This window comes from Thamnophis sirtalis, unplaced genomic scaffold, assembly GCF_051295495.1.
Source record: "Thamnophis sirtalis isolate CommonGarterSnake01/CBP01778 unplaced genomic scaffold, rThaSir2_p1.2 scaffold_12, whole genome shotgun sequence".
Taxonomy (NCBI): domain Eukaryota; kingdom Metazoa; phylum Chordata; class Lepidosauria; order Squamata; family Natricidae; genus Thamnophis; species Thamnophis sirtalis.
The window spans coordinates 61,176,679-61,204,648 of record NW_028261392.1 but is presented as its reverse complement, the minus strand read 5'-3'; the positions used below and the strand labels follow the sequence as shown (position 1 = coordinate 61,204,648).

At 42.5% G+C, this 27,970-nt stretch overlaps 1 protein-coding gene across 2 annotated transcripts in view; it reads right to left on the bottom strand.

Moving 5' to 3' along the window:
- KIAA1614 (KIAA1614 ortholog) overlaps window positions 1-27,970 on the bottom strand; it is a 51,462-nt gene that overhangs the window by 6,871 nt on the left and 16,621 nt on the right. For both annotated transcript variants that reach the window (XM_087726908.1, XM_087726906.1), the window contains exons 4-8: window positions 20,384-20,527; window positions 15,495-17,089; window positions 9,413-9,599; window positions 3,507-3,765; window positions 1,653-1,780 (exon numbers count right to left, since the gene is read on the bottom strand). In XM_087726908.1, the coding sequence (XP_087583034.1) occupies window positions 1,653-1,780; window positions 3,507-3,765; window positions 9,413-9,599; window positions 15,495-17,089; window positions 20,384-20,527 (2,313 nt within the window). The remainder of the gene's footprint in view (window positions 1-1,652; window positions 1,781-3,506; window positions 3,766-9,412; window positions 9,600-15,494; window positions 17,090-20,383; window positions 20,528-27,970) is intronic.

Below are 27,970 nucleotides of genomic sequence, written 5' to 3'. Positions count from 1 at the left end.
TATGTTCACATTGAATTATGTAGCATTATCAGTTTTCTTCTTCCCAGGAAGGTATCATCAAGCAATCTTAATGTCTGATTTGGTTGCTATAGTTATGACAGAGAAAAATAAAGCAATTTCACTCTGTTTATGAAAACTGATAATTTCTTATAAATCAAAATCAGTATTAATAATTCAAGGTTCACTTTGAATTCACAAAGTCACTATTAAATAGTACAATATTGCTATTACAATTTAAGATTTAGATGTAGTTCTAAATGTGAACTTGATAACTAAAAACAACAGCTTCTATAATTTATTTGCATCTGCATCACAAATGAAGCACAGGACCCCACATTCTGTGCATAGAACACTAGATCATAGGTTAGCATTATAGCTGAACCTGGAAAATACAAATGTCCATATATGGATTAGTTCTGAGCAGTGCCGGATTTAGATGAAAAGAGGCCCTAGGCTATTCCACTTATGAGGCCCTTTCATCTCCCATTTTTAAGTTTGTAAATTGCATGAGAGACAATAAAATACATCATTACTGTGATATATATCAATATATATATCAATATATATAGCTGGCCTCCCGATGGAGGGCGGCTCTGCTCTTCGGCAAAGGCAGCGAGGCCAGCCGCCTCCCCTGCTGCGCTCAGCTGCCCGGCTCGGCCCCCTCGCCCTCACCTGCCTGGCCGCTGGTGGGCTCCGCGTCGGCGGGGCAGCTAGTGGGAGCGGCCGCGCCTCTCGCCGAACCGCCAGTGCCGGGAACGTGGGCGGGCTCCCCAACTGCCGCAGCGCTGGAACGATCTTAACCAATACATTTTTATGTTCGTTTATTAGTCATATGCGTAGAATTTCTCCTTATTTTCGGTTCATTGTTTTAGTGTTCACTGTTTTTAGAATAGTGTAATTTTAATTTTGCTAACAATTTGAATGTAGGCCCCTCTTGATCTTGAGGCCCTAGGCTGAAGCCTAGTTAGCCTATAGGAAAATCCAGCCCTGGTTCTGAGCATTAAAATGAAAACAGGATGAAGCTTACTTTATGGCAAATCACATACAATAGAAACATGGAGAAAAAAAACAGAATAATGTTAACTATCTAACTACTGTATTTAAAAACTCTGCATTTCTCCTGAGAAACAGCAGCTAGGGACAGGATTGGATCTGGATTCATGTCTCCTGCAGAAAAGCTAGCCACCCTTCAGGATACTGTGAATTGAATACACAAAGATCCTGCAGGATGCAGACATAGGTGAGTTGCTGCAATCAGTGTCTAAAAACAGATTGATTATCCACCATCCAACAGGTAAAAAGAACCATTTAGGATACAGAACAGAACAGAATAACAGAGTTGGAAGGGACCTTGGAGGTCTTCTAGTCCAACCCCCTGCTTAGGCAGGAAACCCTACACCACTTGAGACGAATGGTTATTCAACATCTTCTTAAAAACTTCCAGTGTTGGAGCATTCACAATTTCTGGAGGCAAGCTGTTCCACTGATTAATTGTTCTGTCAGGAAATTTCTCCTTAGTTCTAGGTTGCTTCTCTCCTTGATTAGTTTCCACCCGTTGCTTCTTGTCCTGCCCTCAGTGCTTTGGAGAAGAGCTTGACTCCCTCTTCTTTGTGGCAAGTCACAATAGTCACCTAAAATATTCCAACTCTCACCTGTTAGAAGAAGCTTCCTCATCCTTAGGTTCCCCCACCAGGTAAACATTGGACCGATTATTCTTGCCCAAAAAGGAATGCAGATTTTGAACCGAAGAGGCTTTTCTTGGTTGACAGAAAGATGACACCTAGTGGGAAAAAATACTGAAAATCAGAAAGAGTATTGAAGAATCAAACTGCAGATATATTGGATAAAGAGGAAAAACGTTTTCTGACTCCAAGCTTAAATTATTAGTGCCGGGAACGTGGGCGGGCTCCCCAACTGCCGCGGCTCTGGAACAATCTTAACCAATACATTTTTATGTTTGTTTATTAGTCCTATGCATAGAATTTCTCCTTATTTTCGGTTCAGTGTTTTAGTGTTCACTGTTTTTAGAATAGCGTAATTTTAATTTTGCTAACAATTTGAATGTGGGCCCCTCTTGATCTTGAGGCCCTAGGCTGAAGCCTAGTTAGCCTATAGGAAAATCCGGCCCTGGTGTCATTATATTGTGAAAAATAAAATGGATTTCTAGATGCAGACTGGGATTACGGGTGGACCTCAGGGTTTAAAATGTTTAAACATTCATCATGCTGTTTAATGCAAAATGCATTGAATAACAAAAAAAAGTTTTATTGATAATGTGTCATCACTGTGAGGCTAATATTTCTCTGGAAAATAGCTATACATTTGTACCATAAAAATGAAGCTAGTTTACTGCTACTTTATCTCAAACAGGGGTGGGCAATTAATTTTCCCGGGGGGAGGGTCACTGAGAAACTGGGATTGTTGTGGATGACCACTTCCAATGCCCTGCCTCCCACTGACGCCACCCTGCCCCTTCCAGTGACGCTTCCCAAAAACTCCAACCCCTGCAGCCAACGCGCTGTGACTGATGCTGCCAATGCCATGGGCTGGACTGGGCTGGGACCACCCATATCTGACCCACAAAATCCCAGGTCTATCATAAAATCTAATAAAAACACAATTTCAACACAGGCTATAACATAGCAATAGCAGTTAGACTTATATACCATTTCATAGGGCTTTCAGCCCTCTCTAAGCAGTTTACAGAGTCACCATATTGCCCCCAACAACAATCCGGGTCCTCATTTTACCCACCTTGGAAGGATGGAAGGCTGAGTCAACCTTGAGCCGGTGAGATTTGAACCGCCGAACTGCAGAACTGCAGTCAGCCTGAAGTAGCCAAAAGTGTTTGTTAAAAATCTATACCGTTTACGGGCTCTGGGAAGTCGGGGGGGGGAGGGAGGTGGGGTGTTAGGGGGGAGGGGGGAGGGGGATATATATAGTATGTGCTAGATTTTAAAGTAACGTGACAGCACCTGTATACTGTTGTTCTTTAATTCCAGTGTAAAAATAGGAGAAGCTGAATATATTAATAGATTGTAGAAATACACCGAAGGGAGGAGTAGAGGGATAGAAGAAAGAGGGGTAGCGAGGGTGGGAGAGAGGACTGGAGGGAGGGGGAGAAGGAAGGGAGGGAGTGTATTGGGAGAGAGGAGAGGTAGAAGGGGAGGGGAAGTAGGGTAGAGGGGAATGATGGAGGGAAGAAGAAAAGTTGGAGGGGGGCGAAAGAAAGGGTGTATGGAGGGTCGAAGAGGTACATTGGGTTTCTATTTTTGGGGGTATTGTCAACAAGAGGAATGGCTGTGTTTATTGTTTAATGTTATATGGCCCCGGTTATGCACAGTATATATGTGACTGTACGAAAATGAAATGGAAAAATAAAAATACATTTACAGCTGAAGTAGCCTGCAGTGCTGCATTTAACCATTGTGCCACCTCGGCTCTTCCAATGCCCTGCCTCCCACTGGTCTGTCATAAAAATCTAATAAAACACAATTTCAACTCACCCTCTGCAAAGATTGTAAGGAAGGAACTTTCTTCATTTTCGGAGAACAAATGGTATCTGGAGCATTTTCCATACTGGTCTTGGCAGCTCCTGATTCTGGCATAGATATCTGTTCCATGCTGTAACATCGGAATCTGCCCAGTCTTTCTTTGGTGCTCTGAGTCAGAGTGGTGAAGAATTTTTTAAAACCCATTGTAGAAGAGACTTCTTTCTTGGTGGCCTGCTGTTTCTTTGGCTGTGGGTAAACTTCTAAGTGTTTGCTGGAAAGCAAAACAACCAGCCAAGAGAATTACAAATTTAAAAAGCAAGAGTACCTTCAACTTTATTTACAATTTGGAGTGGCCCCAATGAACGAGTTTTTGTGCAATGGTTAGTGGACATCACACTAGAAACCAGGAAATATTTTAAGCTTCAGTTCTGCCTTAGGCCAGTCACTCTCTCTCAGCCTTAGGAAAAAGACAATAGCAAATCACTTCCAAAAATCTTGCTTGACTTGAAGGCATAAAAAAAAACTCTTCCTCAAGAACAATCAATGATAAAAGGATTTTGAAAGGATTTGCAAATATTAAATAAACAATTAACAGACAAACTAGACACATTTGCCTATACTTTCAAATTAACCACATTAATACCCAAGGAACAGAGAAACCACTATTACTATTATTATAATATATTCCACAATTCTAATCTAAAAACCCTTCCCTTTTTTTGTATGGACTTGCTCATAAAGATGTTTGGAGAATTCGACCCACGAATGGCAACAGGATTAAGGCGGTTCTGTTACTGGAGAGACACAGGCTGATAGATGGAAGAGTACAATTTAAAACTAGCTAAACCTAGTTAAATTCATTTGTAATAGATATAGTGGAATAATAATTGATAATGATAGTAATGCATATAATGTTGAGTTGCTATGACAAATAATAATTGGATATGAGAAGGGAAGGTTAGAAATATCCTTGGACTATATATAAAGGTTATTAATCACAATAATTATTATTATAAAAAATAAAATAAAACTATATACAGTTAAATCTTAACTAATATGGGGAAAATGCTATGATATACGATATAATTAAAGAAAGAAAGGAGAATGATAATAAATTATATACATGGAGGATGGAATTTTTGGTATTAAATATTATGGATGTTTAGCTAAAACAGGATATGAGGATTTGATGTTAATGGAGGATTTTATAAACAAGTAAATGAAATGCTAGCATGTGGTTATGGATTAAATCTTTGGTATAGTTAAGGATGAAGGATGTTTAAACAACTGTAGTCAACTAAAAGTGGAGGTATGATGATGTTAATATGGTAAACATTTGAGTTAAGATATTTGAATTAATATGAATTAATGGAAGAGATGCACAAAAACTTGTTGTAACCAGCTGATATACTTTTTTTATAACATATACTTGTGTTTTTTTCTCTCTGTTTTGTTTTTTGTTCTTTTTTGTTTTGATTTTTTCCCCCCACTGCTGTGGGTATGTGTTGTTTATGTAACAAAAAAATAAAAAAAATATTAAAAACAACCCCTTCCCCAGCTATTTTTTTTTTTTATTTATGGCTAACTTTTGCTTTGTTTTTGTTTTTAAAAGTATAGAGAAAAATTCTATAGGTGGAGAAGTGTAGCTTATCTGTCTGTGAAGTTCATTCTTGGTGTAATTAAGTTTTTCATCTTCCTATGACGAGGATTTTTCCATTTCAAACTGCAGACCTAGAATTGCATGTATGAGGTCCTGAAAAGTGTGAGGCCTCTAATCTTATCACTGTTTTGACTAAGTGAAAGAAAGCAGCTGACCTCTACTGTATCTCTACTGTTATGAGCTGTGTGGTTATTGTTGAAGAGGGTAATGTCAAAAAGTGAATACTGGAAATAGATTGCAGTAAGTGAGCTTTTGATCAGAATATTGGTTAACAAAGCCTTTTTTGACTAGGAATTATGGGAAATAATTCCAACCCTGTTGGGGAACACTAGGCTGAGAAAGGCTGGCGTATATCATGCAACAGGTTCACCGACAAATGCGTGCCCGACAAATGCGCGCCGACGAAACCGCTGCGGCAAAACGGCGAAGTCGAAAGCGCGCTCACTGAAGCGTGCCGACAACAGCGTGCCGACAAAAGCGTGCCGACAAAAGTGCGCCATTGAAAACGTGAAAACAACGGTAACAACGTTAACAGGCCTAACCATAACCTTTACCCTTACCCTAACCCTAACCCTAACCCTAACCCTAACCCTAACCCTAACCCTAACCTAAAAACCCTAATCGCGCTTTTGTGGGCGTAGTTTTGTCGGCACGCTTTAGTGGGCGCGCTTTCGACTTTGCCGTTTTGTCGTGGCGGTTTTGTCGGCGCGCATTTGTCGGGCGCGCATTTGTCGAGTCACGCATGTAGTATCATAAATATGTAGGGAACCTCACATAGGTCAAGGATAGAAGTGTTTCCCAAAGAACTTACAGTATAAGCAGCTTGAAAACAGGAAAAAGCGAAAGGAAGGAAGAAAACAAGGTATTATCAATAAATTTAACTGGGGCTCTTTTTTATATACTGTGATTTTTTTTTTAAGTAGGAAGGAAAGCCCACATGGCCCAGGAAAAATAGGCTTTATGAGCTTTAATGTACTGTTTCTATTTGCTCCTATTATAGCAATCGATCCCCTTTCTTACAACCCAATGTTGTGTTCAATCCAATGAGAGCTGAAAACTGAGTAGATCCAATTGATATCCGTAACTGCTACATGGTGCTGTTAGTTGTACAAATCCTGACTTGCAAACCCAATAAATAAATGAATAAAGAATAATAAATGTGTTTCTTTATATCACTCTGCCTGAGTTGTGTTTCTTTAACTCTTGAAAACCCAGACTGGATAATAGCAATAGCAATAGCAGTTAGACTTTCAGCCCTCTCTAAGCGGTTTTCAGAGTCAGCATATTGCCCCCAACAACAATCCGGGTTCTCATTTTACCCACCTCGGAAGGATGGAAGGCTGAGTCAACCCTGAGCCGGTGAGATTTGAACAGCCGAACTGCAGAACTGCAGACAGCTGAAGTAGCCTGCAGTGCTGCATTTAACCACTGCGCCACCACGGCTCACCACGGATAATTCCCCTCTATATACATTTCTCAGATTTGTAAATCGGTCCTTACAAAAGATCTCCTAAATAGCTATTTCTATAAAGGCAGGTGACACCGTGTCATGGATGAACAGAGCAACACTGTCCCCCAAGGACAGGAGTTGATCCTCTCTGCCTTCTGTAAGAGCAAATTATAGACATTCAGCCGACAGAAAGACAACCCTTAATAGCCATCACTGGACTAAGAGATGCTATTGATAATCAAACGTCACTCTTTCATCCTGGTATTAAAGAAATAATAACTGCTCAACCACATTGTACAAACACGGGCCGGAAAGAAATAAGCGCATTATATTAAATTATGCTTTTTAATTAAAAAAAATAGAATGTTGTGCCCTTTGTGTACAAAATAATTTTTGTCAGGCACAAAGCCATCTAGAACTTGTCAGGCAGTTGCCAGGAGTTAACCTTGACTTGAATGCTCTGTGTGTGTGTGTGTGTGTGTGTGTGTGTGTGTGTGTGTGTGTGTGAGAGAGAGAGAGAGAGAGAGAGAGAGAGAGAGAGAGAGAGCTGCTGTGATTATAGATTATATAAGATTATATCATTGAGAGCTGAAAGTAGACATGCGGGAAGCATTTGTTGCTAACAAACTGAGAGAGATATTCTGTGGCACGACAAAACCGTGTTCGTCAAAATAGCGGTGATAAAATCGCGTCGCTAAAGCCGCGACGTCATCACCGCGCGTCATCACCGCCGCGACAACAGCGCAGCGACAGAAGGGCGCTTTAAAACAGCGCAGCAGCAGAAAGCGGATTTAAATTAAGGTAAGGGTTAGGATTAGGTTTAGGGGTTAGGTTTAGGGTTAGGTTTAGGGTTAGTTTTAGGGTTAGGTTTAGGGTTAGGTTTAGGGTTAGGTTTAGGGTTAGGTTTAGGATGCTGAGTGCTTCGGAAGGCGCGGATTTGCCCTCCGCGATTATGTCATTGCGGTAGGGTTGCGTTTTTCCTTAGCGCTTCGAACGGCGCGGATTAGTCTTCGCACTTATGTCTCCGCGGATAAGGGCTTCGCGGATTTGTGGTGGAACCAGATATTCAGTCTGTAGTGCTGCTTTTCCTGGGAGAAAAAGGATTTTACAAAGAGATGGGACAGTCGTTTGTCCAGAATGGTATCGGGTCCCTGCTTGTGCAGGGGGTTGGACTAGAAGACCTCTCTAAGGTCCCTTCCAACTCTGTTATTCTGTTCTGTTAAAACCAGCACAATGAATTATGGGGCAGCCTTACGAACATAGAAAGTTGAGGTTCGCTCTTACTGACTCCATAAATAGATCTACTGCAGGATGATGTGCCCCCAAAATACCCCCTTCAATGATGCACCCACCACCCCTGTAATTGACTCCCATCCATCTTGATGCTGATCACTCTTCCCTTTCCTTCAACTTTTCAAGCCTGCCATAGACTCCGTAAGAGTGCCAGGTCTTTGCATAATGTGTTGAAAATATGATAAATTGATCCTCACTTTATTAATTTAAAATTTATTTATTTAACTGTTATGTCTGGGTACCTAGATAACATTTTGGTTGTTTAAAGACTGTGTAGTGATTCATGGTTCCACCACAAAACCACGTTTGACTAAAGTGCGCTCGATGAAACCGCGTAGCTGACGTCATCACAGGGCGAAAACAGCGCGGAGACAGAAGCATGCTGTAAACGCTAAACCTAAAATTAACCCCTAAACCTAAACCTAACCCCCCTAAACCTAATCCTAAACCTAACCCTAAACCTAACCCTAACCCTTAACCTAACCCTTAACCTAACCCTAAACCTAACCCTAAACCTAACCCTTACCTTAACTTGAATCGGCTTGCTTTCAAAGTGCTATTTAAAGCGCCCTTCTTTCTCCGCGCTCGCTGTTGTTGCCCTGTTGATGATGTCAGCAACGCGGTTTAATCGGGCGCGGTTTAGTCGAGCACGGTTTTGTCGTGCCGCGCTGATTCATAAATTATTAGACTGGAAGAAACTGACAAATTTTCACCTGCTTCTTTCCCATTTCCTAAGCCATACGGCACCACCAAATTTTCCTCTTTACTATTTCCCAACTAGTATTAACAAAGCTTGCATAATACATTGATTTCAGATTGAGAATTTATCTACATGACATCAGCACATAGATATCAGAAAATATTTAACATGACTGCATTGTAAACATTATTAACATTCTAAAAGATCCTCAGTTCTTCTTCAAAAACAATCCAAATGGCCACCATCTGGCACTATATTATCAGTCACTTTATATTGTCTATCCATGTTTTCTTGAAAAAAAATTACAGGAATTATTTACCATTGCCTTATCATGTGCAGTGTGAAATAGCAGTAGCAATAGCAGTTAGCAATAGCAATAGCAATAGCAGTTAGACTTATATACCGCTTCATAGGGCTTTCAGCCCTCTCTAAGCGGTTTACAGAGTCAGCATATTGCCCCCAACAACAATCTGGGTCCTCATTTTACCCACCTCGGAAGGATGGAAGGCTGAGTCAACCCTGAGCCGGTGAGATTTGAACAGCCGAACTGCAGAACTGCAGTCAGCTGAAGTAGCCTGCAGTGCTGCATTTAACCACTGCGCCACCTCGGCTCAGGAAGTCTGATGGACAAGATCTCTCAGTAGCAGATCATTTGGCCATGCTGGATGAGAAATTCCAACATATAAAGTGGAATTAATCTGGGAATTAATTAATTTGTTTCAGCTTTAGGAAAAATGACATCCAGACTTATAAACAGCCCTGCTCTATGACATCCCCACTTAACCTTTCTAACAACGTGATATGTTTCTACTCACCATGGAATAATATTTGATTTCCCGGGTTTTATCTTCTGCATATCTGCTACCGGAGCTTCTCGGCTGATTGACTGAGTGGGGATCGTGAAGTTGGTCTCTTCAGTTGTCAGGGAGAGGTTAATAGCAGTGGAATTGATGACATTGGGAGCAACAGGGGGAACACCACAGGTTGAGGATGATGGACCTACTGCAACGATACAGATACGTCCAATTGCTGTTCTTAGAACACCTTTGGGGTGGACTTCCACCTTCAGCTAGTATGACAGGACATAACAAGTAATTGCGGCTTAGCACGTAACGTCTGATATACATCCTTTTATCAAAGAAAATGTTCTTAACATATATCAGATGCCACTCCTGTACAGTGGCACAATCCAAATTGGAAAATATTAAAGAGAGATCTTATAATTTACACAGACTGTTCCTCTTTCCACCAACGCAATGTAAGGCTACGAAACAGACGTTCTTTGAAGACACTAAGAATTTCATTAGATCCTCCTGAATTCTCTTCAATCTTGAGAAATGTAGTGATAATTCACCCAATTTGACAATAACATAGGCATAATTTGAGGACTACCTGTATTTGGATATGTCTATTATTTTTTTCATTTTGAGGAAAACATAACACTGATTGAATTGTTATATAACTGCAAATTAGGGTTACTGCTTTTTGGTGGTGGTGATAGATAGTTTTCCTGAAAATATGACCTATCCCAAGAATAAGCCCTAGCATGTTTTTCCATGTGCACCTAATATAAGCCTTACCCCCCAAAAAATAAGCCCTACGCAGCCAGCCACCTGCCCATTCTGTCTGGTTACTTGCAGTGCAGTGGCCTGAGGCAAGGAGGGAGGTGGAGCTGCCCCATGCCACACTGGCTTACCTCAGAGCCCAGCAGCCGGGCCATCCACATCCCAATGCCTGCCTTGTGGTGGCAGCACCAGCAGCCATGTGCAGCCGGAGCCCACATGGCTGGTTCACCGACAAAAGGGCGACCGACAAAAGCACGCCCGACTAAACCGTGGTGACAAAACCGCGAGTTCTAAACCGCGCTGACGAATGAATGCTGAAGCGCGCCGACAACAGCGCGCCGACAGAAGCGCGCTGTAAACCTAACCCTAACCCTAACCCTAAACCTAACCCTAACCCTAAACCTCAACCTAACCCTTACCTTAACTTAAATCACGCTTCTGTCAGCGCACTGTTGTCGGCACGCTGTTGTCAGCACGTTGATGACGTCGCGGTTTTAGCGCCACGGTTTTGTCGGCGTGCTTTAGTCGTTCGCGCATTTGTCACGCACATGGCTGGCAGCCCACTTCTTCTGTTTGCTCACAGCTGCATTGGAGCAATGGCTAAATGGTTGTGGTGGTGCCATGGTCACGAGACAAAGGTGTTTTGACGTGGAAGGCCTGCTGCGGGAGCCCTGAGGTAAGCCGGTGTGGGGTGTATGGGGCAGATCTAACCCCGCCCCCACCTCACCTTGTGGCCGTGGCACCAGTGCGTCCCTTGGCCTCCTGCATTGTGGCCGCGAGCAAGCAGAAGAAGCGGACTGCCAGCCACGCAGGGTCCTGCTGGGTAGGACTGCTGGAGCTGCCGCCTTGAGGCTAGGCAAGTGTCAGGGCGTGACGGCTGGCTGCAGGGGCCCTGAAGCCGGTGTGGGTGCATGTGGTAGCTGCACCTTCTGCCTTGTGAAAGTGGCAAACCGCACGGCCTCCTGCCCCGCCAAAAGCAAGCAGAAGTGGGCCTCCCGTACATAGAAAAAAAATAAGGCACCCCCCCCCAAAAAAATATAAGCTCTAGTGTTTATTTTCTTTTGAGGCCCAAAAGAAAATTAGACCCGGTCTTATTTTCAGTTAAACATGGATAAATAGCAGTAGACTTATATACCGCTTCATAGGGCTTTCAGCCCTCTCTAAGCGGTTTACAGAGAGTCAGCATATTGCCCCCAACAATCTGGGTCCTCATTTTACCCACCTCGGAAGGATGGAAGGCTGAGTCAACCCTGAGCCGGTGAGATTTGAACCGCTGAACTGCTGATCTAGCAGTAGCCTGCAGTGCTGCATTTAACCACTGCGCCACCTTGGCTCTTCACTTTTATTTTTGCCTAAGATTATCAATTCTTTCCCTGCAGCAAATAGTTTTACTGACCGATTTCAATCATGGCATTGTGAAGATCTTTCCACTGGATCGGGATGGACTTAATCTATCAGTGACCTGCAGTTTCTCAATGGTCCCAGTTTGACATTTCCCATCATATATTTTCACTTAAGTAGAAGAATCTTTGCTAACAACCCTTCCCTTCATTTGAGAGTGTCCTTCATGGTTGTTCCATGGTATAATTTGTCACTAGGTTTTCTGCTTTTTTCCCCCATCAATAACTAAAAATAATTATATTTATGCCAATGATAACCAGGTGTATTCTTCTGCTCCAGTCCAGGATGATATATTATAGTTTTGGTATTTGGTATTTGGTATTTATTAATACTTATAGGCCGCCCTTTTCCCTGAGGGGACTCAGGGCGGCTTACATAAAATGAGGGGAAGGGATATACAAACAATAACACATACAATACATGAAGTAAAATAATAAGCAACATTCATTCATCATTCGGGTGGGGGCAATTATCTTTGTCCCCAGGCCTGACGGGCTAGCCAGGTCTTGAGGGCTGTGCGGAAGGCCTGGACGGTGGTGAGGGTGCGAATCTCCACGGGGAGATCGTTCCAAAGGGTCGGAGCTACTACTGAGAAGGCCCTCCTCCTTGTAGTTGCCAGTCGGCACTGACTGGCAGATGGAACTCGGAGGAGGCCTAGTCTATGTGATCTAATTGGTCGCAGGGAGGTAATTGGCAGGAGGCGGTCTCTCAAGTACGCAGACCCACTACCATGAAGGGCTTTGTGAGTGACAAGTAGCACCTTGAAGCGCACCCGGAGATCAACATTTCCCTCTACGACTACTTTACTCAGATTTCCAGATGGACATGTTCCTCCGGTCTTAAATTAGATTTTGAGAAAAACCAAACTATTGTTTTTTTCTTCCCGATTAACATTTTTTCTTTTCCTCTTTTTTTTTAAAAAAAAATTGAGAATTTCCAACTGTAGGCACTTTCTGTGGGAAAATACTTGGAAGTTCTTGTTAATGGGGAACTTACTTAAAGTAAAATACAAAAGGTTTTTTTTTTTAATGTACAGCTTCTGAATTTATTTATGTCTGACTATTGAAAAGGCAATAGCAGTAGACTTATATACCGCTTCATAGGGCTTTCAGCCCTCTCTAAGCAGTTTACAGAGAGTCAGCATATTGCCCCCAACAATCCGGGTCCTCATTTTACCCACCTCAGAAGGATGGAAGGCTGAGTCAACCCTGAGCCGGTGAGATTTGAACCGCTGAACTGCTGATCTAGCAGTAGCCTGCAGTGCTGCATTTAACCACTGCGCCACCTCGGCTCTTACCAAGGCTAAGAATACTGGAGTAGTTTTTTTGATAGCTGTTCATGGAAGTTGCTCCACATCCTCTGGTTGGGTTTAGAATGGTCTGTGTAATATATTGGCCTCCTTAAGTACACTGGCTAGGACCTCAGGAACATTATCAGTTTAAATTGCTTGTGTTGACAAGAACATCCAATTCTTGAGTAACCTAATATGAAATCATGATTCTGCGTGTTCAATTCACACATATACCAGTAATCAGGGCTGCCTAGTTCTTCTCTGCCTTAGAATAACCATCTCATCTTTCTGATTTTTTCCCCATCCAGCTCCTCCTATTCGGAAGGAACCCATGAACTACACTTAGGATCTGATTTTTCAGGGCTTAAAAATACTCCAAAATGCTTCTTTTTTCTTTATGAAATTGAAATAACTTTCCAATATTAGTAGGTGATGTTAATTAAAGTATGATAGTGTTGAGATTTGAGCCGAGGTGGCGCAGTGGTTAGGATGCAGCACTGCAGGCCACTTCAGCTGACTGCTAGATCAGCAGTTCAGCTGTTCAAATCTCACCGGCTCAGGGTTGACTCAGCCTTCCATCCTTCCCAGGTGGGTGAAATGAGGACCCGGATTGTTGTTGGGGGCGATATGCTGACTCTGTAAACCGCTTAGAGAGGGCTGAAAGCCCTATGAAGCGGTATATAAGTCTAACTGCTATTGCTATTGCTATTTGATGTTTTAAATTGATTGTATTATTTTATTGTTTACATCAATTAAGAAAGTATTGCAAATTATACCCTTCTTTGTACTATGCTTAAGTGCATATTAAATAAAAATACCATTACTGTTTGCATTTATAATCTATGTAAAGATAATATTTGTATTAGATTAATAATCAGCTAATCTTTAAGGACCTACAATATTCTTTCTTTTTGCTACCTTAAACTGATGCTACTTAATTGCCTCTCTCAAAATTTAATTATCTTCCATGGTCTGAAAGATGTGCAATTTGTATGTTAGTTCTTATTCTCTGATTAGTGATGAATGATTAGCTTTCTAATCACTTTGATTGTAATAGGAAAATTGGGAAACTATCAAAATATGCATTAAAACTGCATTGTTTAATGTACTTGCATAGTGCATATAGTGCATAATTACAAGGATTAGCAGTTAGCAAATTGCACAAATTAATGAAGGAGAAGATTATCAATAGCTATCATTGTCATATCTTCAGAATCCAGCTGCATTCCTCAGCATCTTGGAAATCAACAGGGGGAAAAAAAGTCAGCGCCCTCATGTCTTGCTTTTCGGCATTCTTGAGGTTTTGTTTATCTACTTTGCAAAGTAGATGCTAATGATATATGGGGTTTACGTTCTTTTAGATCAGGGGTAGTCAACCTTTTTATACCTACCGCCCACTTTTGTATCTCTGTTAGTAGTAAAATTTTGTAACCGCCCACTGGTTCCACAGTAATGGTGATTTGTAAAGTAGGGAAGTAACTTTACTTTATAAAATTTATAAAGCAGAGTTACAGCAAACCCCTACTGCCCACCATGAAAGCTGGAATGCCCACTAGTGGGCAGTAGGGACCAGGTTGACTACCACTGATCTACTGTATGTATGTATGTATGTATGTATGTGTGTATCTATCTATCTATCTATCTATCTATCTATCTATCTATCTATCTATCTATCTATCTATCTATCTCATCTTCTCTCACTTTCTCTCTATCATCTTTCTCTCTTATCTATCCATCCATCCATCCATCCATCCATCCATCCATCCATCTATCACAGGGGTAGTCAACCTTTTTATACCTACCGCCCACTTTTGTATCTCTGTTAGTAGTAAAATTTTCTAACTGCCCACCGGTTCCACAGTCATGGTGATTTGTAAAGTAGGGAAGTAACTTTACTTTATAAAATTTATAAAGCAGAGTTACAGCAAACCCCTACCGCCCCCCATTAAAGCTGGAACGCCCACTAGTGGGAGGTAGGGACCAGGTTGACTATCACTGATCTAATCTATCTATCTATCTATCTATCTATCTATCTATCTATCTATCTATCTATCTATCTATCTATCTATCTATCTATCTATCTATCTATCTATCTTCTCTCGCTTTCTCTCTATCATCTTTCTCTCTTATCTATCCATCTATCCATCCATCCATCCATCCATCCATCCATCTATCACAGGGGTAGTCAATCTTTTTATACCTACCGCCCACTTTTGTATCTCTGTTAGTAGTAAAATGTTCTGACCGCCCACCGGTTCCACAGTAATGGTGATTTGTAAAGTAGGGAAGTAACTTTACTTTATAAAATTTATAAAGCAGAGTTACAGCAAACCCCTCCCGCCCACCATGAAAGCTGGAACGCCCACTAGTGGGCGGTAGGGACCAGGTTGACTACCACTGTTTTAGATGTTCTTCCAACTATTCTAACTATGTCAATTCACTTTGTTTCCTCACTGTTGCTTACCTCTTATATCCTCACTATTTCTTCCTATTCAAACTCTGTGCAAATATCCCAAATGTTCACCTTCAGACCAAACAGCTATCTTTCAATAAAACAATGTTAACAGCGTGATTTTTTTAATGTCCTCGTTGGAGAGATTCCCTTATTTTTTTTACAGCCAAGTCAACACGATCTCTTACCTTGATTTTCCCCCATCTTCTCGCTCTCCCGAAGTTGGTCATCTCTGCCCGTTATTATGGTTTTGGGCTCTGGCTTGGCAGATGTGTTATTGTGAATATTGGAGGACAAAGCCAGATGTTTGGAGAACGTCTCTGAATCCTGCTGGCCATGATGCTCCGCTTGCCCAGATACATCTACATCCTGGAAATCAGAAGAGGCAGCTGCAACTGATAGTTCGTTGGTTTTATTTATACGCCCAGGATCCTGTTTGATCAATTTGTGGCTGCCTGTTAAAACAGCTCTCCTATAAGACATTGGGGAGGAGTGAACTTTTCCAGTGGTGGGGGGTGCTGGTATTAGACTCCTTAAATTGTTGGCAGCAGCCACCTGCTTTGAATGCTGCTTCGTTTGGCATAAATGATTGACTGGAGCTTTTATACCATCTTGGAAAACCAACTGCTGGGAATAAACGGGAGATACGGGTTTTCTCAATTGAGCACCGGATACTTTTCTCTGTGCTTTGCCTTTATCTTCCTTCTCCGTTTGACACGGATTCGTTAGCTGTTTGCTCCTTGGAATGGCCGCCTGAGCCTCCTGATCTTCTCCCCCCTCGGAGACTCCCTGCAAGCTACGAATTTGTCCTTTGTCAGTACCTGACCCAATTTCCAATCCGCTCGTGCTAGGAACGTTACCCCAGATAGTTTCTTCGCTGGTTTTGCAGCTGCCATTCCCCCATTGCCTGTCCACGGGGACAGTGTTGGCTTTCTTCTCTGAAGAACACAATGGCCTAGGGACACCGTGGCAATTTTCGGTTGCAAATCGCTGACCGTTGGCGCCAGCTTCTTCGCTGTCTGTCCTGTAGCTGTCGGACGTGTCAGTGGTGCTGCCTAAAGCGGAGTCCACATCTTCAGTAACTTCGCCGATGTGCGTCTCCCTGAGGCATTCGGCAAAAACACGCTGCCGAGAAGGAAGGATCCACAGTGGAGTCCTTTTGGGGGCTAGAGGCTTTGTCCGCGAGTCCTCCTGGGAAGCCGCGAGCTCTTGGCTTCCATTAGTGTGAACAGTATCACTGCCTCCAGGAAGGACGTTGGCAATTCCATGTTTGCCATTCCCAGTTTGGTTGAGTTGAGCGTCTGCTGAATTGTTGATATAAGACCCACAGGCACTACACTTGCTTTCTTTGTTGACTTGAGGAGAGGTCCCTCTTCCAGAGCATCCTCCGTTGCTCTGGCGAGTGTGCCTTTTGGTTCCCTGTCCTACGCTTTGATGTTCCCAGCTAGGTTTGTTGACGCTGCTCTCTTTACGCTGGAGGTCACCATTTATATAGCCAGCAAGATCTGGCTTGGAGAGCAGTGGGCCCTGGCCAAGAGATAACAGAACTGAATCTAAGGGCCGTTTCTGGCGCTGCTGCAGGCGTTCCAAGTAGCGAACTTCGGCGTCCCTTGCAGATTCATCCTCAAAACGCACCCGAGAAGAAGGTGGTCCTTGCTTCCTCTGCTGCCCACAGCTGGAGTCACCACTGGATGAATCACTCTGGTTTCCACTCGTGGGATTATTTCCATCCTTCAAAACAAAGTCTTTTGTTGCATCTGCAACAGAGGATCTACAGGTACCCCTAATGAACCAAAGAAAAGATTTTTTTTTAATTACTTGGTGAAACTATCCATTTTGCTACTCTTTTCATCTCTCTACAATCCTTTACTAGGGGGGACTCTTTGTATTAATGGCAACCTATTTCACCCTAATGAAGCCTTCTAATATTGCTCAGGTCTTCGCTTACCTTTTTAAAAAAATTATTATTATTATTATACCTAAACCTATTTTGCCAGCGAGCAAAAATAAAAGATAATATGCAATCTAGCTTCTCGTACAGTCATCAGATCAACAAGAGATCTAGCTTTTTGTTACGGTCCTAGCATGTAACAAATCAGCAAGATGAATGTATGCTTCTAAATGAAGAATAACATAGGATTGGAAAATGGAAGGGATATGCTGTGGGAATTTGAAATTGCTTGGAGATAATGTAAGATATAAGACACCGCATTATCAGGTTATATCTGAGGACAGAAAGTAATCTCAAGTAGGGCTCACATTCAGCTGCAAACCAAATTCAGATCTATTTACTTTTATAACCAAAAGTAAACAATTATCAGACTCTGGTAATATATGTGTTACAACGGTGAAAGGCTTGTGAATGCATTTAAGGAAGTGTATTTTACAGATATATGTTGACTTGTTTTTTTCCAATTAACTGGGCTCCAAAATATTTTTTCCAGGAATTGAAGTGTTCTATTATTAATGAAGGGGAAAGGGGGGAGGAAAAACATGGAAACAGTTTTTTATAAAGCTAGCTGCCTTGTCACTGTAGAATATACTATCTCCTTCAAATCCACATAGCTTCTCCCTTCTGTAGATAGCAATAGCAGTAGCAATAGCAGTTAGACTTATATACCGCTTCATAGGGCTTTCAGCCCTCTCTAAGCGGTTTACAGAGTCAGCATATCGCCCCCAACAACAATCCGGGTCCTCATTTTACCCACCTCGGAAGGATGGAAGGCTGAGTCAACCTTGAACCGGTGAGATTTGAACCGCCGAACTGCAGAACTGCAGTCAGCTGAAGTATCCTGCAGTGCTGCATTTAACCACTGCGCTACCTCGGCTCTTCATGTTTTTAAGTATAACATTTGGAGTTGTTAAGATATGCAGCAAGGATTATCTCTAGTATTTGTTTTTGCCAATTCCTTAACTTTATAATATTGCCGTAATTATGTCACAATGTTTATTTCAGTGTTTTTCAACCTTTTTTGTGCAAAGGCACACTTTTTTCATGAAAAAAAATCACGAGGCACACCACCATTAGAAAATGTTAAAAAAATTTAACTCTGTGCCTATATTGACTATATATAAAGTAATTCTCCCACGGCACACCTTACACTATGTCATGGCACACTAGTGTGCCACGGCACAGTGGTTGAAAAACACTGGTTTATTTCATGAATTTGCTTGGATGATAGTTGCCCAGGGTCTCGGGAACTGAATGAGACGTAAGTATTAGCAAATAAATATTTATTTTGTTTGTGTTTATAATAATGTTGATGCATTTGGTGTATGAAAACGTTTGGGCAGAAAGAAAATAGAAGCACTAAAGCATGTGGTTCACAGTACAAATAGCAATTTTTATAAAGTTTAAGCTGTGCACTATTTGAAAAAACTGCATTTTATAAAACTGTGATATCGGAAAATGTTTAAGTCTTATGCATACTCATCGTTGAGTTTTTTATTGCAAAGGACATCGAGCCATGGCAAATAATTTCATTTGAATCTCACTCTTATTACATAGCATTATTTGAATCAAATGTTTCACTGTTTCTTTCAGGTACGTAATTTTTGGGCTCTGAATCAACATACCTGCATTTCATTATAGCAATAGCAATAGCAGTTAGACTTATATACCGCTTCATAGGGCTTTCAGCCCTCTCTAAGCGGTTTACAGAGTCAGCGTATCGCCCCCAACAACAATCCGGGTCCTCATTTTACCCACCTCGGAAGGATGGAAGGCTGAGTCAACCCTGAGCCGGTGAGATTTGAACAGCCGAACTACAGAACTGCAGTCAGCTGAAGTAGCCTGCAGTGCTGCATTTAACCACTGCGCCACCTCGGCTCCATTTCTTTAATCTATCTTTTTTATTCTTTTTTTTATAAATTTTTATTTTTATTACACCGACAACACATACATACAACAATAAAAAAAAGCATCATCACATACAGCATGACGTTTAATTACAGGTGTTTTAACATCCATATTCTCGAATAACATTTACCATCACAGATGTTTCATCTAGTATAACTAAATGTCTCACTTTCATTGTACAGTATATGTTCAATTACGATTAGTATTATTTTTTCCCCAATAAATCATAGTTCCCTTACATTCTTAATTATCTATTTAATAACAGTATACCTTTATATAATCCCCGTGTGAAAGAAAAGATTTTTTTTTTACCAACCGTTTATATTTATATATCACTATTTTCCATTATACATAATTCCACCAATCAACTATCAGGTATGCTTATGTTCATTGTTATCCTTGTACTTCATACCTTCAAACAGAAATCTTATCTTTTTTTTTATTCTTGTACAGCCAGGGCTGGATTTAGATGAAAAGAGGCCCTAGGCTATTCCACTTATGAGGCCCTTTCAGCTCCCATTTTTAAGTTTCTAAATTACATGAGAGACAATAAAATACATCATTACTGTGATATATATCAATATATATCAATATATATATAGCTGGCCTCCCGACGGAGGGCGGCTCTGCTCTGCGGCAAAGGCAGCGAGGCCAGCCACCTCCCCTGCTGTGCTCAGCTGCCCGGCTCGGCCCCCTCGCCCTCACCTGCCTGGCCGCTGGTGGGCTCCGCGTCGACGGGGCGGCTACTGGGAGCGGCCACGCCTCTCGCCCGACCGCCGGTGCCGGGAACGTGGGCGGGCTCCCCAACTGCCGCGGCGCTGGAACAATCTTAACCAATACATTTTTATGTTTGTTTATTAGTCATATGCGTAGAATTTCTCCTTATTTTCGGTTCAGTGTTTTAGTGTTCACTGTTTTTAGAAGAGTGTAATTTTAATTTTGCTAACAATTTGAATGTAGGCCCCTCTTGATCTTGAGGCCCTAGGCTGAAGCCTAGTTAGCCTATAGGAAAATCCGGCCCTGTGTACAGCATTTCATTTGTAAGATGAGAACTTTAAATGGTTACAGTTGTGAAGAACAAAGAGGCTGGAAGGAACCTAGAATCGAGTGGCAGATATTGGAAAAATAATGCAAACGTTCATCTCGACTAGTTCCTTCCTTCTCATGCCAACCTAGTCCAGAATCTCAAGGCTACCAAATGGAAATGACCAACCTTACCTCTTGTCCGGGGAGGCAGTAAGCAGGATGTTATGGCTAGCTCGGAGCGGGTTTGTCCTGGCCTTCATACGAGCTCTCTGAAGCAGCTGCTTCGCCTGTTCATGCCTGGGGCTGAGCTCCAGCTTTTGGTTAGGAAGAAAAACCCTGCGGGCAAAGCAACAGGGAACAAACAATGCTGGATTAGTGGGGAGGAGGAGGGGGAATACGGATTAAGAGTGTTTAATGATGAGGTGGCAGCATAGTGGAGAGACACCATAGATGGAGAGGTTGGATTGAAGCTTCCACTGTCGCCTGACTTAAAATAGATGATATTTTTCATGACTAATATATTCTCAAGCAGACTAATCATCAGAAAGCAGAATATCAACAATACGAAAGCAGTAGTGATGCTGAAGTGTTCAAGAAAGATATATGAGTGACGTTCATAAAATAAATCTAAAGACAGGCATTTGTTTATGTAAGAGTAAAGGGATGCGTGAGAGTAAAAAGCTATTTATTCTATGTTAAAAAAAAGTACAGATAAAGGTGGCCCCAAGTTGGCTTTGATTCCTTGGGAAAGCATCGATGCATCTTTTCTGGCACTATTTGCAGGCATGATCTGCCTTCTTCCCCATCCCACACCTTTCTCTTTCATCCCAGTTCTCCCACCAAAACAGTAATCAGACTAACCTGCTATTCCCCTGAGAGGCAGCCAGGAGCAAGGAGAGGAATCAGGCTGTGCCACTTTGAACAGGGAAGAGGGACAACCAGGATGGGAATTCAGCTAATGGGGTGTGACTGTATACTGCTTCAGATTTTTGTGAGAAATAGCCTCTCCTCTCCCTCTCTCTCTCACACTCTCTCTCTTCCCCCTCTCCCACCTCTCTCCCCCTCCGTCTCTCTCTCCCCTCTCCCTCCTCTCTCTCCCCTCCCTCCTCTCCCTTCCCACCCTCTCTCTCTCCCTCTCCCCTCTCTCCCACCTCTCCCTCCCCCTATCTCCTCTCTCTCTCCCCTCTCCCCTCTCCTCCTTCTCCCTCTTTCTCTCACTCTCTCCCCCTCTCCCCCTCTCTCTCCTTTCCCTCTCTCCCCTCTCTCTCCCCTCTCCCCCTCTCTCTCTCCCTCTCTCTCTCCCCTCTCCCCCTCTCTCTTCCTTCCTCCCTCTCTCCCATCTCTCTCCCCCCTCTCTCCCCCTCCCTCTCTACCACTCTCCCTCTCTCTCTCCTCCCTCTCTCTCCCCTCTCCCCTCTCCCCTCTCCCCCTCTCTCTCCCCCCTCCCTCTCCTCTCTCTCCCCCTCCCTCTCTCTCCCCCTCTCTCTCCCTTCCCCCTCTCTCCCTCCCTCTCCCTTTCCCTCCTCTCTCTCTCCCCTCTCCCCCTATCCCACCTCTCCCTCCCCCTATCCTCTCTCTCTCCCTCTCCCCTCTCTCTCCTTCCTCTCTCTCTCCCCTCTCCCCTCTCCCCCTCTCTCTCCTTTTCCTCTCTCCCCTCTCTCTCCCCTCTCCCCCTCTCTCTCCTCCCTCTCGCTCTCCCCTCTCCCCCCTCTCTCTTTCCTTCTCCCTCTCTCCCATCCTCTCTCCCCCCTCTCTCTCCCCCTCCCTCTCTACCACTCTCCCCTCTCTCTCTCCTCCCTCTCTCTCACTCTCTCCCCTCTCCCCCTCTCTCTCCCCCCTCTCTCCCCTTCCTCTCTCTCTTCCCCCTCTCTATCCCCTCTCCCCCACCCTCTCTCTAAAACTGAAAAAAAATGGTTTTCTCACAGATAAAATGTATAAGAGGACTTCTGAATATTGACCATTTGTACATTTTGAAATGTACAGCTTATCTAACCAGCAAAATATAAACAATGTAGTACAGTATTTTCATTTGCACAAATTACAATGTCTTTTTACAATTATAGATTTATTATATTATCATCCTCCTTTCTTCAGGTAATTAATTCCTCCCCTATTAGTACTACGTCTGCTTTTCATTATTCCTAAAATATCTACCGGTAGAAGCGGATATTGCTGCTTCTTTAAACATTTGCCCTATTACGGTTTGCCATCTTATCATGTGACTTCCTTTTTTCTTCCCCTACAGAGCTTACCAAAACACTCAGACATTTCCTATTTGTCTTGATCATAATCTTTACAATTACTTTAATCAGCTTAGTGAGTCACTTTGGCTGATTCGAGTTTTAACTCTTTCAGCCTGGGATGTAATTTGCACATGGAGGCTAGTAATATGCATAGAGCTTGTTTTTGTAGGTCTCTTTCAGATATGTAGAGATAAAGCATGTCTCCAATGATATTTGGCAACTTATTTGGAATATCATACTTTCTTTAAAATTCTTCAGACATTGACCTTAAAGAAGCTCCTCCAATGAGATACATCAGGAGTGCCTGCTTATCTATGTGTTGTGGCCCAGCAGGAGCCGTTGGAGCTACATTGTTCCAAATTTCATAATATTCCGACTCTTCTTCATCTTTTAATTTCAGTGTTAATTTGTCCATCTCTGCACAATCCAAAGTTATTTTTTTAATCACTAATTCATCCGAGGGGGGTATTATTTTGTTTCCAGCATTGGGCAAATGCTATTCTAGCTGTAGTTAGCAGATGTGTTAATATGTACTTAATTTTCTTTGTATATTTCCCTTTCCCATAGAAAGATTTCGGGTTTGTATTTTATCTGTTCTCCTGTAATTTCTTGCACCCATTTCCGTATCATTTTATTAGTTCTGCTCAGCTCTCTTTATTTGGTTTGGCACAATAAAATACTTGTAAAAGTTTGTATCTACTAAGCATCTTGGGCAGTGGTGGGTTTCAAAAATTGTTCGAACCTACTCTGTGGGTGTGGCCTCCTTTGTGGGAGTGGCTTGCCACCCATGTGACTGGATGGGAGTGGCTTGCCACCCATGTGACCGGATATGAAGATGCCGACGACACTTGTCAGAACCACCTTAAATTACCTCACACACAGCACTGGCATGCATAAGAATAGGATGTAAACTTGTTTTTTTAAAGTCATCTTTGGTTTGCGTTAAAACAACTTCAACACACGCAATGTTCTGATTGCACCACAAACGCAGTAGTCATCCTTACCTTTCACAGAGGCCCTGAGTTTTATAAATATGAGCATGATAGTGTAGAATAATCATATCCAAGGACCAGGGGTGGGTTTCAAAAAAATTTTGGAACCTCTTCTGTAGGTGTGGCCTGCTTTCCGGGTCCACTGGTGGAACCTCTTCTAACCGGTTTGGTAGATTTGACGAACCGGTTCTACCAAATAGGTGAGAACTGGTAGGAACCCACCTCTGATCTTGGGTATGCCTTTGAGTCAGGGTTGACTACTGGCAACTGCCTAAACTAATCCTTGCAGTTCACTTGGTTATTTCTTTTTTCCCCAGAAAGGGTTTGACATTGTATGCTTCCTAGGGCTGAGAGAAAATGACTGGCTTAAGGTTGCTCAGCTCATTTCATACTTAAGCAGGAACAGAACTCAGTTTCCCAATTTCTAATCCGTTGCCTTAACAAGTGCACCAAACAAGTCTTGATCAAACATTTAAGATGAAGTTTATATAAAGTCAAATTTCAGAAATATTTTCCAACTGACCTTTCTGCCTTTTAATTTGGACATTCTCATTGTTTTTTTCAAATGCCCTATTTGATGACAAACACAACATTTGATGTGTATTTTGACTATATATTGCAGCTTCAATTATATGTAATACTTGAACATACGTTGTACATGGAAACATGCTGACCTCTGTACTAAGGATTGTATGCACTTTTCTGGATGATTTGGGGACATCGAAAATAAATAAATGTTTATGGTTATTGCAAATTAATTTCTAACTTGTACTCTTTGCCTTACTGTTTTTCCCTTCTAACCCAGCTTTGCCCTGATGGTTTTTGAATAGTAAACAAATACTAAGCAAAATAGAACACAACCAGTGACTGGTGACCACAGAATGTGACTTCTACTAGCATTACAGGAATGGGGTAAGTGATTAAATCTATTTTGCAATGTCACAACACAAGGGCAGAAGGGTGAAGCTTGCACTGTAATAACATGACAAAGATCTTGTTATTCCTGCATCGTTGTATTTACGAATGGACAACTATGCATGACTCTTCACACAAAAAGCTTGCTCCGTTCAGGCCTACCAAATGATTTATCATTAGAGTTGATGGAGCATAATTATTCAAGAAGTCTTGATTGGAATTTGGCTTTGGCCATAAACCAGTTATTGTGGCATTTGGCAAGCCATTGCTTCAAGCCTCAGCTCTCCACAGCAATAGTTTCTGGATAATGCTGACCTAGAGTGATATACAATATTACATAGCAATAGCAATAGCAATAGCAGTTAGACTTATATACCGCTTCATAGGGCTTTCAGCCCTCTCTAAGCGGTTTACAGAGTCAGCATATCGCCCCCACAGTCTGGGTCCTCATTTCACCCAGCTCGGAAGGATGGAAGGCTGAGTCAACCTTGAGCTGGTGAGATTTGAACAGCCGAACTGCAGAACTGCAGTCAGCTGAAGTAGCCTGCAGTGCTGCACTCTAACCACTGCGCCACCTCGGCTCTACATACTGAAAAGATCTGCACTGCCAAACTTACATGATTGTAAGAGGTGATTTAAAGACTAAATGGGCTTCTCAAATGATGCATTTTCAAAATTTCAAAGGGCCTCCTTGGACAATAAGAGTATTCTAGCATATGAATTGTTGTAAATGTCATTCCAACTGGATTTATTTATTCTGAATGTAGTTACCCTGAGTGACCACTCTGGCCAATTCTCATCCTAGTCAGTTGATAAATTGTCAGCTGCAGATTACAATATAATTTCTTATAGTGCGGCCTCCAAGTCTATCCATCCATAAATTTTAGCCAGGACTGAGAGTGATCATTTTAACTTTAGTAACAAAATGTAGTTCCCAAATGGGACCACATGAATCTCTCTGAGATACCATCCCAATGGAATCATCCTAATCTAGATCTGTGAGGTTAACATGGAATGGGCAAAGTAGGGAAAAGGAAGTTAACAGGAATAATTCAAGATTACGGATTCCTTATTGCTGTTTTACAGAAAGTTGTGAGACCTCAACCTTGAGGGAAGACAGTGGTATCACAAATCAAATTAGTGTTTATTAGTCATAGAACATTACAATTGATGTGACAAGTTAGTATAGAGTCTATAGGCATATGTTATAAAAAATAGTGAAGCCAGTAGAAGAGGTTGTTTGACTGAATATGCATAATGGCCCAAAAACACCTGATCAATGCATTCATCAGTGATTAAAAAAAAACATTTAAAGAGCTCTAGCATAACTGTTCTGACTCCCCCTTGTCCCACACCAACACACACTCCGAGCCAAAGATAAGTTACGGCATTTAATTAACAGACAGACAGGTCCTTGGCAGCAAACCGGCACAGACAAGCTTGGGCAGCAATCCAGCACAGATAAGCCGTGGCAGGAATCCAGCCTGCCAAGCTCACAATAATGTTCTCCAACATTAGTTCCTGCATTGACTTCTGCAAGAGGGGCGTGTGCACAAGCAGTCCTTTTATAGTCTGGAGAGGAGCCTAATGACCACCAGCTGAGTGCAATTACCTCCTGTAACTGCGCAACTGTTCCTGATGCCTATTAGCTCTCCGGTGCCGGGCATCTAGAAACAACTCCCTTGGCTCCTCCCCACTGCTGACATCCAGATCACACTCCCTTGTGTCCTCCCCACTGGTCCAAGGCTCAGGTGCCTCCTGGTGGCCAACCAGCCTCTCTGCGCCCTGCTCAGAGTCGGAACCCTGTCCAGGGTCCTCCACATCCTCCAAAGTTGACTCATAGGGCCCCTCGCTGTCGGAGTCTAGTGGCAGCTCCAACGGCTCCTGCTGGGCCACAACACATAACTATACTGGATCCCTTCCCCTCACCAATATCAGGCCAAAGAGGGAGAAGAATCACCTCAACAATTGTGCCTCTCCCCTCGCAATTCCTTGAGCTGGTCCAGAAGGCTACCATGATCAATAGTTATTGAAAGCTACCAAAAGATAAAGAAGGCCCATCTGGATCACAAATGGCTCATTTGCAAACATTGTCTCTCAATTCTCAATTATTTCAGTTCCGTCAACTTATTACAGTCTGAAAGAGGTGCAATGTACCCCTGAGCATTTTGTGAGTACTTATAAATTTATCTTAGGAGACAATGTATAAATTTTAAGACAAAATTAAAATCCATCTATAAAACAACCCACTAGAATCCGTGAGCGAAGTCTAAAAGGAGCAATTTATGTTTAGGCTTTAAGGAAGTTACCATATAAAATGTGGCAACGTCTAAAATTAGAAAAATATGATGGTATCTAAACTCCATGTAAAATTACATAAAACATGATAAAATCTAAGACCATACAAAACGCATCTCTGTTGAAAGAACTTGGCACAGGAGTTTCCAGCAGATGTTATATGGTGCTGTACAAAACTAGCCATATGCTCTGTAATAAAAGTTCTATCAGCAACATCTGGGCATAGGACAAGTCTGAATGCCCAGGATATCTGCTGATCAGAGGGAGGATAAATCTGGCACACGTGTCTCTGTAAAAGGAGCAATGAGGAAGGACATCTTAAGTGACTTCCAGCCCTCCAGAATCACAGGAACAAAGCCTTTCAGATCTGAATTAAAATACACAGTTCTGATATTTTTTTCCCCTAGGATTAGGTAAACCATCAAAAGCAAGAAGAAGGAGTGGAACATTAGAAAACAACTAAATTGTGCCTTTTGGACCAACAATAATCATTCTCTCTTGGAGAAGGAGGATCCATGTCGCGATGTCACAACGTGCGGTCTCGATACTCCGAAACCGCCGTTGACACTTTTGCCGCTGGATGGTCCATTGAGACCTAAACCGTCCCGTAGAGAGAGTGATTAGGAAGATCTTAACAGACTTACGGAAGGCCAGGAGAGTGGGGAGGGTCCGGATCTCAGGGGGTAGATGGTTCCAAAGGGCCGGGGCAGCAACAGAGAAGGCTCTCCCCCAGGGAGCCGCCAGATGGCATTGTGTGGCTGACGGTACCCGGAGAAGGCCCGCCCTGTGCGATCTTATTGGGCGCTGGGAGGTATGTTGCAGGAGGCGGTCACGGAGATATCCAGGTCCTAGGCCATGTAGGACTTTATAGGTAATAACCAGCACCTTGAAGTGTGTCTGGAGACTGATGGGAAGCCAGTGCAGCTCGCGGAGGTTAGGTGTAACATGGGTGTACCTAGGTACACCCAGTATCGCTCACGCGGCTACATTCTGGACCACTTGTAGTCTCCGAACACTCTTCAGGGGCAGCCCCATGTAGAGCACATTACAGTAGTCGAGCCTTGAGGTGACGAGGGCATGAGTGATCATTTAGAGTGCCTCCGGGTCCAAGTAGGGCCACAACTGGTTATTATTATTATTATTATAATCATTCTCTCTTTTTTCAGAATCCCTAATGTGACCTGAAAGAAATTAGCTTTTTTTCCTACATGTATTTTGATAAACGTATATTTAGAGCAAATGCCAAACTGAAAAAGTGTTAAGATATTGCAGGATCCAATCTGGGTCAATCACCTGGACGAGCGTTTTAGTCTTCCGAGCTTTCAGACTCC